The 14805-nt window shown below is 41.1% G+C and overlaps 1 protein-coding gene across 2 annotated transcripts in view; it reads right to left on the minus strand.

The window, feature by feature from the left end:
- Positions 1-1744: 1744 nt before the first annotated feature.
- The window catches only part of unc119a2 (unc-119 lipid binding chaperone a2), a 19638-nt gene continuing 6577 nt past the window's right edge, over positions 1745-14805 (minus strand). The window contains exons 2-5 of one of the 2 annotated variants that reach the window (XM_070983262.1): positions 6978-7091; positions 5758-5848; positions 5445-5617; positions 1745-4706 (exon numbers count right to left, since the gene is read on the minus strand). In XM_070983262.1, coding sequence (XP_070839363.1) covers positions 4594-4706; positions 5445-5617; positions 5758-5848; positions 6978-7091 — 491 coding nt within the window. In that variant the 3' untranslated portion in view covers positions 1745-4593. Of the gene's footprint in view, positions 4707-5444; positions 5618-5757; positions 5858-6977; positions 7092-14805 lie in introns of both variants that reach the window. The other variant, XM_070983261.1, reaches the window with a different exon arrangement.

Raw genomic sequence — 14805 nt, forward strand, 5'->3', positions numbered from 1 at the left:
CCAGATTTGACCGACAGCACAACAAATGTTGCGCAGTTCTGATTGAACTAAGTGGCATCGCCTTTTTCTAAGTCCTGCCCACTGCAAACCGCTGAGAAGAGCACAGGTAAACACAGACATCTCTCAGCTGAATAGATAAAGCTGCTCAAACTTTGGATAAAATATTGTGTTCTTGTAGGATCCTATTAATTATCACTATTAAGAGACTGATTTGGAAAAGGAGAGTAAGCCACTTTAAATTAATTGAATCATACAGAGCTGTAACAGAGGCTTTGAGGATTATAGAAGGAGAAGAGGAGGAAGGCTAGTCAATGAAAGGCTGGTTGCACTAAATATGGTAAAGACAATTAAGCTCAAAGATGAACCTGATCTGAACTAAAATAACAGTTAGACCAAATTTCTCTACTACTTTGAACCAAGGTTTTATTAGAAACAAACCTGCATTACAATAAAACCACAGCTGAGTCGACTTGAAGCACTATCAGACTTTTAGCTCTTTTATTAAACTCTCCCGGTAATGTTCAATACTTCCTCGTGTCGTTCCAGTGACAGAAAAATGACGTGTTCCTTAGAAAAACCTGAGGTCATTTCCTTGTACAGTAAACATTTCCCTGAATGAGACATCACTTTGTTGATCCATTTGTCACTCAGAAATGATGCAAAGATGTGATACACTGCGTGTTTGAGTGATTGTTTAAAACTGTGATTATCGTGAGTGATGCTGTGTTTACAGACCATGTGTAAATGAGCTGAAATTGAATTAATTGTATAAGTTAACTTAACTTATTGCTGAAGTCCTTTTGTTGGACCATAAGTCTTTGTTTTTTTTGTTGCAAATTTTATTTTTTATCTGTATTTTTGCACGCTGTTTTTACCGTGTACAAGCATTGGCTTTATACCTCTTATCTTGTAATTTGTAAATGTCAAAGTGGCAGACTTAAGGTGATTATTTCCATATCTTCAAGAGAAAATTTTAATCTTAAATTGGAAACACGCTCTTGTTTGTTTCAAGTGTAAAAATGTCATGTATTGGATTATTCCTTGGATGAGTGCAGAGACTTTCTGCCAAGAAATATTCCAGCCCATAACCACCGTAAAACCAAAACATGACATTTTACACTTTGGTTTTGACACGGATTAAACCAACGAAGCAAAACACATTAATAACTCGGCATTAGAGGTGCTGGTATTTAACCTGCAGAGTCAGGTTAGCTCGTGTTCCTGTTTCCTGTCTTTATGCTAAACTAAGATAACCTTCTCATGTAACTCTCAGCAAGAAAGCAAGCGTACTTCCCAAAACGTTGAACTCTTCCTTTATCAGATCCACTCCAGTAATTATGGGGACATGTACACAAGGTGCAGGGGACAGTGAAAACAGTTCTTTAGCAATAAGGAAGGTAAAACTCCAAAAGCGCGCTAATCAATAGCAGGAAGGTGTTACTAATACTGTGCACAGTGAGTACAGACGAGAAGGCTGGTTGAAGGATAACTTTGAGAGAAGAGGGTGCCAACAGGATACGATTGTGGTGGTCACTTTCTATTATGGTCATTACAGGTGAATGTAAGTAACTGAAAATGCAGCATAGACACAATGTCTCAACAGATGAACATGCCTTTCCCACATTACATGTTTATGTACCTGACGTCGGTACGTCGGAAAATACAGTAAAGCTTCATCATGTGAACCAAGTGTGTGTGCTCTCTTTCCTATATCACTGACTGTCAGGACACTGTGATATTTCAAAAAAAAAAGTCCCGTAAATCTTTATTTGTTTCACTTTTGTTCAGTCACACCAACATTTGAATTGTCAAAAACTTTACATCAGTTCAAAATAATTTGTACATGAGTCACAATTGGTCATAAATAAATCTGTTCTACACACCTGTGTTACCTTTTTCACATGACATTCAAGTCAATCGGTTTTATCTCCGATTAAGAGAGTCCAATCTGAGGCTCCTCCTGCTTTTAGCACGTTTGCTCTTCTGTGTCTCACCCTTTACTCCATGTAACTCACAATCAGCAATGTGTGCAGGCCCATAAAAACACAGTCACATTGATTTTTAATCACTTTGAGCCAATGACAGTCTGAATCCATTTCCCCCCTTTTGTGCATTCAAGTGCTTTCCTTTCAACTGCCTGCAGTTCTTCACAGACCTGGCTCCACTAGGATTTGCAAATTTAACCTGCAGTGTTTGTTTCTTGCAGCAACAAATGGAAGAAATTTACTTCCATTAAAGAAGAATCACTACAGTCATCAAACACAGAAACTAAACTGACTTTCAAGTGCATCAAATCAGACAGTATGTGCAGACTGCTGCAAATTTGAGTCAGGTTGTGTCTTAGCACAGATACGGGGAAAGCTAAGTGCGCATATTACAGTTTAGAGGCGGTCACAGATTCTCTGTGTGATCTGCGTAAATAACAAGAGAGCAACACTCAGGTCCTAACTCACTGGAATGTGTCAGAGTGAAAACAATGAGAGAGAAATGTATGAGGCGGAAACCAGACCGCCACAGAAACAGAAACATTAGATTACACACAAACAAAAAAAAATAGATGAGATTTAAAGGTGATTTGTTCTGAAAACAACTTCTGCTACATTACCAAATCTGCCTTTTTTTTTTGCAACACAGTTCTGACTGAAAAACATTGACATTTACAAATCCAAGGTTTCCTTTTCTTCTCTTACGAAGAGTTTCAAAACAGCAAAACCTTAACTTGGACACATACAGCAGGTACAGTTTAACTAAGTTTTTAACGACTTCTTTATCACCTAAACAAAGTAACATGAGGCTGGAAAAGTACAGTTGGTGCACAGATGACAAAGTACATTTATGGTCGTATCAGATCAGCTCAGCTTTACAGGTTTCCTAACTGTTGGCTCTGAAGAGATGGGAACAAAGACAATAAACACATACCTCCTACGGTTAATACAGGTCACGCTACTGGAGATATAAATAAAGAACAAAGGGATAAGGAAAAAGGAAAAGGTCTCATAAATTCAAAATGACTACTGCTGCCTACTGCAGGGCTGGGTACTGAACTTTGATACTTTTATGACACCGATCGAAGTACTTTGATTCTATAAAAAAAATGACATTAATTGGTACCAAATTTAAATACCAAAGGAGTAAATCTAATCAGCGCCAGTGAGCCAATAAGCATGCAGCATGCTTGTACCAGAATCTAATAATTCTGGTGATTGGCTGTCCAACATTACATGTGGTAGAGGCATGCAGGAAAAACACTGTAAGGCCCAAAAACTGAGCTCTATTCTTTCATTATCAGTTGTTTATCTGCACAGATAACGCAGTAAACTTTGTGCTGCTTGTTAGCCATTGAAGCTAACCTTCATCTGGCTCATCGGTCAGTCCGTTCACCACCACATCGTCCCCGCTGCATCACCAATGAGAGGATGGATAACCTGAAGAGAGAGGTCACTACAGTATTCCTTTGGACCACAAACTGAATTAGACCGAGTGGATGCTGCAATAGCAGCTTGCTGCCCCGACTGTTCATTATTAATGTTCCTTTGACAGCGTTTATACAGCCCAATACTGTGCAGATACAACATCAGTGTCTTCATATTAGTCCAGTTATCCAGGCGGAGAAAAAACTGTTTCTCCAGTTGCTTCCAGGTCTTTGAAAGCTTCCTCCTTTGAAGTGAGTAATTGTACCATAATGTCATTTTCTTTTCGTTAATATGGATTTTATAAAATTTGTATCAAAAAGCACATCTTTTAGGATTCAGTATCGATGTTTCTGTATCAGGATCAGAAATTTGTGAACGATACCCAGCCCGGGCCTACTGCGTAGAAAATGTGCTAATAGTTCTTGGAAATCTATTTGACCTTTACAAACCAGAAAACCACATTATCGACATTTAAATTACCAGAGCAGTAATCATGCTTCGAACTGACATACTTACAGACCCGCAGACACAGAAAGACAGTCATACAAAGTACAGAAACACACACACACACTCCACAAAGCACACACACACACACACACACACACACACACACACACACACACACACACACACACACACACACACACACACACACACACACACAGTCTCACTGATTCTGAGAAATAATTTCCTCAGAACCGTTTAAGTCCTAAAAACACACGTTTTTAGATGCAAGATTTGTTCCTAAAACCTAACATGTACAGGAATGAAAAAAAATATTTCTATCAGTATTTGAAGATATGAAGATTTTGTTTTTCTTTTTTCACTTCACGACGTGGCTTGAGAGCAAAAACCATCTTATATTTCCTAAAAAGTTGCTGACTTGCTGGTTTATCATGTTACAAACACACTTTTGTTACAGCAACGCCACACTGAGCTGTGAACTGCCTGGCCGTGTGTGTGTTTGTGTGTACTGTACGCACACAGACACACACACACACAGATTGCAACTTCTGCATGGGTGTTTTTCTGGGTGGCGTTCTCTTGGCGGGAAAAAGAGATAGAGAAAGAGAGAAAGAAAGACTACTGGATTGACAGGATGTTAACCCCACCAGTGTACTCCGATCGTCCCTCGGGTCAGTCCGCACGTCCACCTGCCTCTCGTGCCAGCGTGTCGTCTCTACGTCCCGCCGTTGTACGAGTAGTCCGCCTTGTTGTGCATCACCAGCTTATTGTCCACAAAGTAGAAGCTGTCGGACTGCGTCTCATATGGGTGCAGGATCATCTCTCTGACTGTGAGAGGACACAAAAACATCACTGCTGTTAGAGCGCTGGCTCCCAATCTGAGAGTCAGGACCCAAGATGAGATATAAGACAGAATAACTGCACATGTATCTCTTATGTGTGCTTTTTTTTAGCTATGCTAGCAGCATGCCTTTAAGCAGAGCCACAACTTTGGTCCAGACTGAAACATCTTGACTGACTGACTGACTGGATTACCATGAAACTTTGTACAGACATTCCTCTGGTGCCACCATGAGGTTGACATTTGTTTGAGGTTTGACATTTGATGATCCTTTAGCTTTACATGTAGTGCCATCGTCTGGGCAAGCTTTCACATCAGCCTCAGCTGTGCTTTGCATTTAGTGCTGATTGGCAAATCTGACAGTACATGACATGACATTAATTTCCCTACGGGGGATTAATAAAGTGTTATCTTATCTTATCTTGAATGAAATATCTTTGGGTTGAGATTGTCAGTTGGACAAATGAAGCAATTTGAAGACAGGGATGACATGTGACATTTCTTCAGACTAAACCATTAACTGGTCGATTGTAACTGTAGCACTTAGTTGCATGCACACATAATTTCTAGGAGACAAGGTTGAATAGATTTAGAGTATGTGCAGTACATAAGCATGCTGCCTGAGCCACAAGATTTCAACACTGCTTTCCAGTGTGTGTGTGTGTGTGTGTGTGTGTGTGTGTGTGTGTGTGTGTGTGTGTGCGTGCACGCGTGTACAGACTTACTGCTGTCCTCAGACAGAGGTGGGAATTCGTAGATGTGTTCACACGTGTTCTTGCTGCTGGGCATGCAGAAGCCGAACTCAAAGTCAAAACTCTTCAGCAGCTTCTCTCTGAAATAATGTCTCTCGATCATCCTGAAGTTTTCTATCGGCATGTCTCCGACCGTGAACTCGACGCTGGAGGGACAAACACAGACAGACAGAAAGAGGTGAGTGAGACAGAGGCATCACAGGGAACACAACAAAGAGACACAGAGGGCACAGCATCTGTTGGTAAAGTCATCCTTGTCAATAAAGACTGACACGTTCTCACTTACGTGGCTCCAACTTGCCGCAGTCGGAGAAAAGCGGGGGTGAACTGGTAACGGACAAACCGGCCAGCATTAGGGTCAACGTCCCTCTTCTCCCCTGCTTTGTCTAACGTGAAGATCAGTTTGTGATCCAGAAAGGAATAAAATGAAATGACACATTTTTAGAAATTTTAGAACATTTCTCTTGGCTTGTCTGTTGTTGACTGAAAACAAATAAATACAACAACATAAAAGACCAAGAAAAACAGAAGTAACACATTTATGTTCCAGTTCACATCTATTACCAAGCAGGAAAAAATGCATTAGTTTGTAAGAGAATAAAACTGATTTGTTTTCTCGATTGAAAAACATATTTGTTGAAATGTAACAGATTTTGTACTTATGGGCCTCTTGCTACAACTTGAGCCCCTTTTTGTATACATTTGTTAACATTTTGGCAACTTGGCACCTTTAAAACTATCCCGAATTAGCTATTAGCAGTTCCTGTTTGCAGCCTATCTATGGATGCAGAGACAGCTATCACAGGATTACTTTAGATACTGAGGAAAGCTTCAAAATGTGATGATTCTCAGGCAAGTCTTGCAGTGAAAAGGAATGTCTTTTTCTATGATTTCCCGGCAGATTTCTAGACGAGTTAATCGTGATCGGATATGAGCGAGCGACATCCTCAGACGGTCCCACTGAATCTAAAAGCATGTGCATCATGTCTGCGTGTTCGGATTTGACTGAGTTATGACTCAGAGGAGAGGGAGAGAGAAAAAGTGGGATTTTTATGCGAATTGTGGCAGTCGGTTTTAAAGTATCTCAACTGCCTCCATGAGCTGTGTTTCACAGCTGCTGGTCTGAGAGCTGACGTTGATGGTAAGAGGGTCAAAGACCAGTGGACCAAACTACAACAACAAAAAACTGCTGCCATGCACTTCCATTACAGTATAAACCATTTTTTAAATGTTTACATAGTGCTAAACGGAAGGGTTGAAGTGTTACCGACACATTAGTGTTGTTTGGCCGCTTATTAAAGGGATTAAACCTTTTTCGACAATAGACTTGACAATAAATTATTTTATGAAAAAGGAAAATCTGCAGAATTATCATAATATTTCTGCAGGTTACAGTTTGCTTAGTGGATGTGTGCAGCCAGCCACCATGTATGAAGCGGATTTTTTAATGCGTTTACTGCACATGTCTTCATTGTAAATAAAGGTTGGAGTACTTGAGTGACTCGCCTGTGGATGGAGGTTTGGTGATTTCAAACAGCACTGTGCCTGTCTCCATGTCTCTGATCTTGAACCTGGTGAAGTCAATGTTATAAATGTTCTCGTCCGGGCTGCACAGATAACCTGCAGAGAGTGAAAGAGGGTGGAGAGTTACAGATTAGACTCAAAACGTACATTTTTGAACCATGACGTTAAATAATTGAGAGGGCTGAGTATTGAAAAGTGACAGCTGCAGTTTCAAATCATTTTCAACTATTGGACAGCTAAAAAGCTTCCTTTGACCCTTTTTACTGCATTTTTGACATGAATCTACATAAAAAAAAAAAACTGTTCCAAATACAACCACACAAACGTCCTCATAGGGAAGGCGAGTCCCCAGAGTGGGACTGTGTAAACAGATTTATGTCCCCACAATGTGAGTAATACACGTCCACGCAGAGTCCCAGTAAGAAAGAGGAATGAGTTATTTTTATTCCTCTAATCCTTCCTGCCCTCACCAGGCAGTGTCACTGCTTATTAGCGTTCCCCAGCAGAGCAGACACTTCCTGTTTCCTGCCTGATCCGATGATACCGCTGGCCGGCAGGTGTAACTGCAACGCATCTCCATCATCTCCACTGAGGCTTCACGCCAGCTCATTTGATGTTGGTGGATGAAAAAATGAATTAAAAATGAATTTGGGATAACATTGTTTCAGGGATTTGATCGTGGATCACTGCAGGTCTGAGCAGCCATGGCAGAGACAGACAGCGCACATGTGTGACTGCATGCCATGTCCATCTATTAGCTCAGTGTCTGTTTTTCCTTCTCATTTGATGAGAAGATCTGCAGATGTCTCTGCATGTTCTCACACACGGCCATGCTGTGTGTCCGCTGACAAGAAGACAACCCCATCTGTCTGCTCAGAGACAACAGCGGAGACATGGACGTCTGTCAGTGCGGGAGGGGTAATTTAATCGCTAATGATGGCAGCTCTGACTGGCCAATAAACCCACCAGCTGTTCTTTATGACACATCGACAGCAGCGGCTTCCCACTAAAAAACATGACCACATCATATTTCCAGATGTTACCATCAGCTTCCAGCTGTGGATTTCATGCATGTCTTATTCTCACTATTTATACTATTTCTTCACTATTTAAATGCCAACATTTTTGCAAATGCTAAATAAATCAGTATGTAACTTTATGTACATTTCTAAAAACAAAAAGGGAGCTGATTTATTTATTTTTTTTTATTTATCAGGGGCTGGTGTGACTGTGGATGTTGTCATGATGTGCTTTAGTTTGGTAGATTAAGGTGTCTGACGGAAAAGATTGTCAGCACTGACATCACAGAAGCGATGGCAATGAGATGTGACTCGAAACTTATTACCGATGCGACCAGTGCTAGAAGTACTCAGATCTTTTAATTAAAAGTAGCAATACCACAGTGTAAAAATACTCTGTTGCAAGTAAACGTCCCGCATTCAAAATCTTTTTCAAGTACTATAGTATTAGCAAGAAAAGCAAAAGCGTGTATATTACTGGATTTTATTTATTGCCGCATTCATGTGTTCATCACTTTAATGTTGCAGCTTTATGAATAACTTCAATCTGCAAAGTAACTAATAGTAACTAAAGCTATCAAATGAATGTAGCAGAGTGAAAAGTACATTTGTCTCCAGTGTAGTGACGTAGAAGTATAAAGTAGCAGAAAATGGAAATACTCAGGTGAAGTACCTAAAAACAGGACATCAGTACAGTACATCAGTAAATGTACTTAGTTACATGCTACCACTGGATGGAACAAGCCAGAAGCATGAGAGTGTGTAGATTCATGACTGAAACTCTGTGTATGCAGAAGTACTGATTCTGTTTTCGTCAGATCTGTGATGAATGGATTGAATGGATTCGTTTTAAATAAAATCATTGTGGAACTGAGCAGAACTTCTATGAAAGAACGTCATAGACGAAGCATTTGAACTCATCTTCCTCCAGTGAACACAGGAAACTGTGAAACATTGTGGCATTTTAACAATCAGCCAAAATAACCTGGAAAATGTTTGGATATCAGCAGACATTTCAGTAATGAGCCGCCTCCACCTGCTGCAGGTCGGCTGTGTTTCTTCCTCTGTGGTGTTTCTGTCTACATTAATTCCCCCTGGAGGATTATTGACAATGCTCCCTGCATGTTATCTTTCATGTTTATGTATTTATGTTGGAGCATGCCCGAAGTACAACCATACCCCGAAGTCACAGCATGTTGTCAACACCGTTTACTGTACGAGCCGAGCGCTCCTGACAGAGCTGATCTGATTCGCTGTGATGTTGTGACGCCTTTGCTCCTCTGACTGCTGAGCTCGGCTCTTCTGAATACATCAACTCTGCATACAGTGCAGAACGCGCTGCCGTACAGCACCTGAAGATTCACAAAGCCAACGCACACAGACACACACACACGCTCAGCAGCCACATAATCTTAATTTATAGCAAACATACAATCACTGCCCCCCCCTTCCTACATAAAATGCCTCTCAGGGCAATCAATGCCCCCCCAACACCTCCATGCCACCCCAGATTTTCTCTCCCCCATCTGGCCTCCCCTATGAAAAATTTCTAAGGGTGCCACTGGGAGTCAGACCATTAAAAACAGTTCTACATTAGTCTCTGTGTGCATGTGTGTATGTGTGTGCGCAGAGGGTATGTCTGCACATGTGTATAATATACTGTACCACAGCTGGCGTTGTCCTTGTCTTTCACTAACTTATTGCTAATAGTCACCTTTGAGGCAAAGTCCCCTGAGGACAATGAGTTTGAATGAAATAGTGCGTGTGTGTTTATGTATGTGTGTGTGTGTGTGTGCTCTCACTTCGCCTCACAAAACCTGAGGTGTTTGTAGTGAATTGCATGCAGCCTGTAACTCTCTCATGCATGTGCACGCACGCACGCACGCACACACACACACACACACACACACACACACACACACACACACACACACACACACACACACACACACACACACACACACACACACACACACACACACACACACACACACATATACTCTTCATTCAGACTCATGGTCCTCAGGGGACTTTGCCTCAAAGGTGACTATAAGCACTAATAAATCACCTTTTACTGTCAAACTTTTTGATCACACACCTGTCGATAAGGTGTGCAAACACTGTGCAGTAATTGGTAGCAGATGTTTTTTAGTAATGGTTGTGTGTGGCAGGGCTTCTCAAACTGATGACTGATTTAAGGTCAAAGATCTGGAACGATTGATAATGACAAAATAATATTTAATTAATTAATCAATGTCACATTCGTTGTGATTGAGCCAGCATGAAGCCGAGCGAGACGAGATTGACCTGCCTGCGTCTGAGAGGCTCTGGTGTATGGGAAGAACGGCTGTTTGGGCCCAAGTCCGTCAGTAGGTCAATGCATGAATAAACGCGCTGGTATGGATTCGGTATGGATCAATATGGAGGCCAAACACAAGTTATTTTCTTTTCAGTGTTTTTCAGCAATACAAATGTATTGTTTTTAGATTAAGTAATCAGATAACGTGCTGAAGGTGCGATGGAAAAAGACTAATTGAGTTTGTCTGGCTGAACTATCAACAGAAACACCAGTTGGTCTTATGGTAAAGCAGCTGCCCAACATGTGTTTGCTATAGTGTTAAAATGAATTTGCAAAGGCCAAATCAACCAGGACTGAAATCTTGAGGATTATAACTTAAACAAAATAGACTAATGACAAAGCAAATGATATCACCACACATTGTGACCACTGGGGAAAGCCCTACAAGCTGCTGAGGGGTGGATTATTAACATCTGATTGTCCAAAGTGAACTCAAACAGCAGATCTGAGAGATGCACCACATATCAGAAAAGTTTTTTAAATGATGTTTTTTCAGTCATGTTTCAGCTGACATCCCTCCTGTCTACTCTCTGCAGATGTGGCAGGAATCACCAGTTTGCCACCAGACTAGGTCAGGTCCACGGTTCAACACAAACTGTACCGCATGACCTAGATTCAGTCAAAATAAACAGTTCTGAGCTCCTTTTAGCAGTTCACCCAGATAATGCTGAGACAAGACAGATCACAGGAACCCTCCAGTATGACGGTTTAAAATGACACATGAAACCATATTAAAGGCTTAGAAACACAACATGCATGCTGGCAAATATTACAGCTGACACTGATAATGGGATCTAGTTCAGTCTGTCCCACTTGTGCTGCAGACTGGTGGGGCTGTCCCCAGTGGAAGTTTCTAGTTTTTACCTCCCTGCAAGTAGGATATACATTTTTAATCATACAGAAATCTCAGTCTGGGTTTTGGCTTAATTAAAGCTGATTTTGTGCAAAAGTGATGCTTTGATTTTAAAGTGAGTGATGCAAGTGATGCATTTTGTACTGTGGGGTTATTAAGTGAATGCACAAAGTGAAAGTAAAGGCAGTTTTCAGTCAGTTTAAAATGATTAAGGCTCATTTTTTTCCATTATATATTCATATAAAAATGTATAGTTTTTAACATGTTAAACTAAAAAGAGACTAGAAGTGGTTACACAATAATCTGCATCAAAATCAGACTTTAAAAAAATCCAACTTTCAGCCCAAACACTTGGTGGTTTAACTGATGAAGGCCACAAAAACTTGTGTCGGACTGGTCATGTACAGAGTTGTCTGGATTTGTCCACAAGGGGAACGACACTTTAGATTTAGAGGTGTCTGCTACATCTATGAATGAGTCTTTAACACTGAGGCTTCGCTGTTGTCACTAACTGAATGCAGCTTTCAGCAGCAGAACTCTTTTCACTGCGGTCTGAAAGCTCTGCTGTCCGCTCTCTCATCATACACAGTACGTTACTGCCTGGTTAGAAGCTTACTGAAAGCCACATAAATGATCATGAAGTGATACAATAGGCGCCTCCTGCACCGTTAACCTCGTAAACGGTGCTTGTGAACGGTTCGTTTTGTACAGACTTGACAGGAATTGGCACTGAAATCACAGCAGTATGACCTGCAGTGAATGCCTCCACTTACTGATGTACATACAAGAGCTCAGCTCAGGAAAGAAGTCAATAAACCTCGTACGTTTCCTTTTTTCTGTCTGTCACATCACCGCTCTGCAGTGTGACAGAGTTGATTTGGACCCACCTCAAATTACTCATACGCAGGTTTTGCTTGGAAGGACGGAGATCTGATCTCAATGAGGATGACGACAACGCATTAAAAATAACAGGTGTAAACAGGAAGGCAAGGTCAGACCATTTATTATCTGGATAATGTATCCGGATACAGATCCCACTTTAATTCCCGGTGTAAATTTGTCTTGCTTTGGAAGAAACTTGCCCAAAAATGGAGCAGCGTTCTAGTAATTTATGGTCATCAACTATGCTAAAACACAAATCTCATGAACAGGTGGCATTCATTAGGTTGAAATGAGCAATTTCTGACAATTTTAGGTGGTTGAGAGAGTTTGGTGAACACTTGTAGAAGGAACCCGCACAAGGAAAGTGAGAGATTTAGGATAAGACTGTGTCCACCCCTCAGGACTAAGCTTTGGACCCGGGGTCCTGCTTTTAATGTGTGATTAATGTGTTGCATTTCTAATTTGTTGTTTTCAATGATCATTTTAACACATGCAAAGCGTGTCTGAGTACCCTGAAAAGCGCTCTATAAATAAAATGCATTAACATTATTATGGAAATGTTTGTGTTTCAGCAGAGCGATTAGCACCCACCACTCTCAGGTTGGTTTCAGCTGGAGGTGACAGGAAGGGCTCCATTTATCGCTCATGAGCTATAAGCTCAGCGAGTGCTTCTCCACCACATACAATACAGCCGTCTCCTACACTGCTGGACCTCTGCCACGTCTCTGGCATGGAGCCCTCTGTCCTGTTGGCATGGAAACCACACATTTTGTCTCCTGCCCTCTTGCTCACCTCACAGCGGCGGTCGGATTGAAGAGTATCACATGTGGACAAAAAGCAGCTGATTTCCACTCACTGCGTCCAGACGAGGTCCTCAGACTCTCTCACACACACACTAACATGTAATTCTCATTGCAACGTGACGACCAGGACAGTGCAGCTGTAAATATACATTATGAAAGGCTCAAGACAAGAAAGCAGAGGACCAGCGTGTGCAGGAACAGCAGACGTAAAATGTCTTTTAAAATGAAAGAGGATATCGTTACGTTTCGTGGTATTGACTTGCATGTTTTACTGGCTAAATTATCAGTGGCCCAAATCAGAAAGACAAAGATCAGATTCCATGAGATTTATGCTGTTTACAAAACAGATCTGAGTCTCACATGACAACAATAAATAAATAAATTTGGACCACTTGCACTCTGAATGAAGCCTCTCTGACTATTTTTATGTCCAAGTTGAATTTATCTTTGTTGTGTTTGATTTCATTCAAATTTTCCCTTATTTTCTTACAGTATCTCTGACACAACCCACAATCAAGAGAGCCTTGCCAACAATGTTAAAAAAATATGTCATGTGTCAGAAATGAGTATAATTATCCATCCAGCATGTGCTGAGCCTCACAGAATATGAAAAAACACAGCTAATATGTGCTGACATTTAGAGGATATCACAGTGAAACAGCGCGAACAGCCCCACTTTGGTTCGTCTTGGTCGGGGGGATCGACCGGTTGGGTGGGTGGAGGGAGGCACTAAGGCCCAACACAGCTCACATGGACTAATCCGGTTTAGTTTCTTGTATGAAGGCAAATCCAACTAATCACTGGTGGGAAGGAGAGGGGTTGAAGCAGCGAGGGGAAGGAAGATGGCGATGAATAAACATTTCTGGACAACCCTCCCGACATTGTGAATGCCTAACATCCAGCTCCAACATTAAACATGTCAAATCACAGGAAGTACCAGTGGGGACGGTGATGTTGGTCGGACATTCATGGACCTCAGAGGATGAGGCCCATGAACCTGGTACTGTACCGAACTGAGCTGAGACAAATCAGCACTTCAGTGGTGATATGGTTATGTGAACATGATGAATATTAAACCTGCCGAACATGTTAACACTGTCATGAGCATGTTAGCATGCTGATGTTAGCATTTAGCTCAAAATGTCGCTTTCCTTACAGTACAGTCTCGCAGAGCCACGAGTGTGGCTGCAGACTATTAGTCTTGTTTCCATAAAGATCAATGCTACACTTTGATAGGCATCGATGATGCCTCTTCCCATGGTACAGACGAATGTATTGCATATATGTGTGCTAGATGATTGGATTTTTGTGATTTGTCTTTTCAACAAAAGAACTTTTTAGTTTATTTTGCTCAAATGCATCTCAGTATAAAACAGACAATTTCCTTAGCTGAGATAAAAATGGAAATGATTTCAAAATTAGAGTTAAAAGGCTGGTTTGGTGGAGGTTCACTGTAGGACTCCTGATATGAATGCAGCTTGTAGCAGTTAGACATCAGACGGACTTAAATTATACACAGCTTACATTTTGCCTTAGTTACACTGTCGAGAGAGGTTTGAAAATGTCATGTAAGCAGTCACATTAGTGCAAAAAGCAGAATGAAATTCTTTAGTTTCCTTTTCCTTTTTGTCTTTGAATGAAAGATGTACAAGATTTGTGTTGGGCCTTCCTGAATCACAGGATATGACCCATCTGTGTCATCTTATAATGATCTTGACAAGCAAATAACCTGTTTTTTTTTCACCTGCTACCCAATTTAGCTTTACAGTACAGAGCATCAGATCTGCACCAGCACACTGCTACACAAGTGCAGGCCGACAACTCAGGCCTAAGTGGGTTATTTGAGCTCTCGATGCTCAACTGACCTTGTGGGTTGCAAAACTGTTTATTCTCA

This window comes from Chaetodon trifascialis, chromosome 16 (assembly GCF_039877785.1).
Source record: "Chaetodon trifascialis isolate fChaTrf1 chromosome 16, fChaTrf1.hap1, whole genome shotgun sequence".
Lineage (NCBI taxonomy): Eukaryota > Metazoa > Chordata > Actinopteri > Chaetodontiformes > Chaetodontidae > Chaetodon > Chaetodon trifascialis.